The sequence below is a fragment of the Cygnus atratus genome, chromosome 2, assembly GCF_013377495.2.
Source record: "Cygnus atratus isolate AKBS03 ecotype Queensland, Australia chromosome 2, CAtr_DNAZoo_HiC_assembly, whole genome shotgun sequence".
Taxonomy (NCBI): Eukaryota; Metazoa; Chordata; class Aves; order Anseriformes; family Anatidae; genus Cygnus; species Cygnus atratus.
The window spans coordinates 29,488,055-29,492,647 of record NC_066363.1 but is presented as its reverse complement, the minus strand read 5'-3'; the positions used below and the strand labels follow the sequence as shown (position 1 = coordinate 29,492,647).

The window sequence follows — 4,593 nt, the reverse complement described above, 5'->3', positions numbered from 1 at the left end:
TTACCGTAATACCCCAGCAAAACAGTTCTATTACAGATACAGGTATAGCTTGAATGTGAAACTCACTCCCCACTTTATCTACTCCAAGTTAGACATTATACAACAACAACCAGGTCATTCAAGAAACACCGCTCTCTGACTTCCTCCTCTAAATAACAGTGCTGGAGTACAGATCAGTCCTGCCTTTGTATTTAAAACCATTCATTGAAGCTTTTATGCATGTTAATGGAGACTGTCACCAGTTAAACACTGGCATGTTTAATATGCAGAACAAAATATGGTTGACTTTTGGGAGTGGGATGGCTTTTCAACTATTCCCAGTAGATGTCAAATGAATACTTGAAATGAAGCAACCATTACTTTGTATTTTACGGTTTGTTTACTGGGTACAAAGAGCCAGCCTGCCACATCAGCTTCCTTAACCTAGCAGCACTGTGCACATGATAAGAAGGAAAATATTAGCCAGATGATACCAATAATGCCCTAGATTCATAGGCCTAGGCAGAACAAACATCTTTCTCAGGATTGACTGAGAGTAACCTACATTTTAATGTGCCATCAGTTACATGAAAAGAACTGAAAATATCATCTTTTTGAACGAGAAGTTTGGGCATTCTGATTCAAACTTAGCAATTTGGATATGTAGGCTTCTAAATCAGTTTTTTCTTGTCTTTGTTAGAGGCCTAAAACTAATTAGAAAGTTTAATATCTCTTGCCACATTCTACTCCCTACCATAAAATCTGAGGAAATTCACTGAAGGCTTATAAGCACATCTGAATTCCTCAGCTTCAGGTATTTGAGCCTGAAGACACTAAATTCAGTACAACTTGTGTATATGTGATAAATGCCCAACATTATGTACCAAACATTACACATAACACAAGATAGGTTCACCTATTTAACGGATTTCTCAAAAAATGCAAGACCTCATCACTTCAGAAAGAAACCATTGCAGTCAGTATTTCTTCTGTGACCTGATTTGAAGTTTTTAATGAGATACCTACAACTTATAACACTGGGACATTTATGAGCCTTACCACATTTCTAAGACAATTACTCTGTTTTCAACAGAAATAGTTCTATCCTCACGAGAATCATTACGTGCCCAGAGGTTGAGGAGAACATACAACTGCAGTGCAAGAAGTCAGACACCTTCTCTCTGCAGGCTTGTTTTGAATTGTTTATTGAGGTTTAAGAAGTCATCCACATTTCTATAAATATAGACATTACTTGAGTAAGTGACTTACAATGTCACCAGTGCAGGTACATATATAACCAACATACAAAAGCTCCACTGGAAGCTACTTCAGTTTATTCAAAAAGGACCAAGATGTCATAAAAAACAGCTGTCATTTCAGTTATTGAAGACACTAAAGTGCATTTTTGGTTACCTCTTGGATGAACTGGTTAAAAAGTTTGATTTTTTTTTTTTTAAACATATTTAAGTTACACTGATTGACATTCAGGTTTGTAGCTGTCATCCTCCTGATACACGGCAGCAGGTAAGAAAAAACGTATTACTTTGCTGGTTGAGTAAGAGGAGGATATATATTTCGCCTTTTTTTTTTTTTTAAATTCAGTATTTCCAACACAAGTTTAAAGAGAATCTAACATTCTGATGACTTTTTACAGCACCACTAAAGTTAGTCTTAAAAATCCAGGCTCTGTTTTAGCCCTTTTAATTGCTAGCCAAGTATCTAAAGAGTCACTTGAAGCTCTGTACCAGTAAGAAAAACTACCCTCCCTTTTCTGTCAAGCACTATCCTGCCCAGTTAACACTGTTTGCACACTCTGTAAACAAGAACAGCTTAAAGCGTAATTAAAGCAGAACACAGGCCCATCTTGAAAATCTTCTTCCCCCACTCCCCCCCTCCCAGCAGTGTCAAACGTTTTGAGTGTATAAAGCATTATTACATTCCTAACCACAAAATACTTTAAGAGTCACGATAAAAAAAAAAGCATACGTTGAAAGTGACATAGCAATACCACTTTAATAAAATGGGGGTATTTAGGGGAGATACAAGATGTGCTCTGCTAAGTTTAACTCCATCTTTACTTCATTACGATTTCAGTTTTATTGCCAAAAAAAGTCACCAATAGAGCGAACAATGCTGCATTGGTTAGAACCACAACAGCCAAAGTCGTTCTTTATACCTCTTTTACTGCAATTAATTTACTTATAATTTGATAGCATGAGGATGTAATACTCATCATTCAAAAACAGATGACTAATTTTGAGTAATAGCTTAAACCTGATTTAATGTGCATGTATACGGATGAATGGTTACTTCTATAAAAATAAAAAAAACTTACATACCAAAAACATGCTATATGTTGGGAAACCACTTTTCCATGCTCCATCGTGCTGTTTACATTTTTTACTTGTCAAAAAACTCTTTCAAATCAGTTGAAAAATCCACAGCACTTAAGTTTCAAGTATTTGAATTGAACATGATTCAATTTCAAAAAGTGCCAAATTAAAAAAAAAATACACACGTAGCCAAGCTTTCATAGAAATTCCCAAACAAGATAAAAAAACAGCCTCTTGAAATAACTTCATACATGTTTTTAAAGCTGTATAATGTTCACCTAAACACTCCACTTACGAGCATTAGAAGTTTAAAAACACAGAACACCTTCAATGCAAATTGCTTGCAGAGGGCACCCTCAAACATATGAATACAACACTACGCAGAAAACCCTCGTTTTATTTGGCTATTTAGACGTCCATGTCACATATACCCACCCATCCATCCATTTCCTGATAGTATTACATCATCTATTTGGGCTTCTGAAATAATGCAGAGCCATAAACTCAGAAGAGACTATTTAAAAAAAAAATAAGTTCCATGACTGCACAGCCTTCCACGAGGCAAGGTTGTGCAACTGATTGTTTAACGTAACTAAGCTTAACGGCATCCAAACGAGCAGGCCCGGGTTTGGAAGCTGTCTCATGTCAAATTTTGACCGTGTAACTACTCTAAAAGAGAAAGGACAAAATAGAACTCATCTCTTCTTTTTCTGCTGCCTCAACATTTTCCTTCGCTTAATTATCATATCATATAGTTTTTCCAGTCCCTCTTTGAGTCCATCTCCAATGATTGCACAAGTAGGCTGCAAATGCCAGGGGGTCGAAGAACTCAGCTCGCTCATCGCTAACATCTTCTCGATTTCAGAAAGCGAGAGAGAGTTCCTCAAGTCCTGCTTGTTAGCAACTATAAGGACAGGCACTCCTTGATTTTCCGATATCCTAGTGATTTTGTGAAGTTCCGTTTTGGCCTCCTCCATTCTCTCGACATCGACGGAGTCCACCACAAACACGATGCCATCCGTGCACCTCGTGTACGACTTCCACAGCGGCCTCAATTTCTCCTGGCCGCCCACATCCCAGAAGTGGAAAGTGACCGTCTTCGAGTTGCCCAGCGTCACTTTGATTTTCTCCGTGTTAAATCCTTTGGTGGGCACGGTGTTGACGAACTCATTGAACTGCAGCCGGTAGAGCACCGTGGTCTTCCCGGCGGAGTCCAGCCCCAGGATGACGATGTGGAAGCACTGGAAGGACGGCAGGCTGGACAGCAGCGGCGTCTGGTCCGAGAGTCCATTCCCCATCGCCGGGCGGAGAGGTGACAGCAGCCTGCCAACACCACCGCCGGGGCCCCCGCTACGCTCCGAGCCTGCGGCGACAAACGCGGCGTTAGCTGGACTCCCGCCCGGCCCTGCGGCCCCGCGCCGAGCCCCCCGACCCCCGCCGTGCCCCTCGCCTACCGCTCGGCCCCGCCGCCCTCAGCGCGGGGAGGCGAGCGCAGCGCCGACCGCCATGCCACCCGCACCGCCCGCTGCCGCCACTGCCTCTGGCGGCCGGGCTGCGCCCAGCCCGCGCCTAGCCCCGCTCGCCCCGCCCCGCGCCTCTCATTGGCTCCGCCGCCCGGCGGGGGCGGGGAGAAAGGCGGGCTGCGCCTCGCCGATTGGCCGGCAGTTCCTGCCGCTCATCGCGGACGCCATTTTGTCCCCCTCAGCCGAAGAGGGAGGGGGATTGCGGCCTCCGCAGCCACACCCCCTCTGGAGCCGCGCGCGCTCATTGGGCGCAGGCGCTGCCACTCTAGCCGGCGCCCCGCCCCTCTAGGCGCGGCTGGGGAGCGGTTCGGTGGCGCCTCACAGCGCGCGGGGCGCTCCTCGCAGCGCACCGCGGCGCTGCAGGGGGGGGCCGCGCTGCGACGCCCTTCTCCGGCCGCCCGTCGCGCCGCCAGCCGCCCCGGGGGGCCTCTCGGGCGGCCCAGCCGTCCCGTCAGCCCCCCCCCCCACCGGCCGCGCCCGTGGGCGCCTCCCGTCGCCTAGCAACCGGCTGCACGCGCAGCCCCGCCTCCCCCCGGCGCCGCGCTGAGCACGTGACCCGCGGCGGGCGGGACCACGTGACGTGCCGCCCCGTCCCGCTGAGGGGGGGCCGCCGCCATTTTGGGGCTCCAGGAGGGCGAAGGGGGTGTTGGGTGTGGGTACCTGGCACCGGGGTGGGTTACAGGGGAGGTTCCTCGCAGCAAAAGGCCATGCTAAATAGTTCTGCATTTCACTATCCAAGCCTGATTTGAGCTTTGAAA

The 4,593-nt window shown here is 46.7% G+C and overlaps 1 protein-coding gene across 1 annotated transcript; it reads right to left on the bottom strand.

The window, feature by feature from the left end:
• Window positions 1-1,966: 1,966 nt before the first annotated feature.
• Window positions 1,967-3,877, bottom strand: ARL4A (ADP ribosylation factor like GTPase 4A). Its single transcript, XM_035545461.2, has 2 exons — window positions 3,767-3,877; window positions 1,967-3,675 (listed from the first exon to the last, which is right to left on the bottom strand). The coding sequence occupies exon 2, from the start codon at window positions 3,608-3,610 to the stop codon at window positions 3,008-3,010; it is 603 nt and encodes a 200-aa protein (XP_035401354.1). The 5' UTR covers window positions 3,611-3,675; window positions 3,767-3,877; the 3' UTR covers window positions 1,967-3,007.
• Window positions 3,878-4,593: the final 716 nt, after the last annotated feature.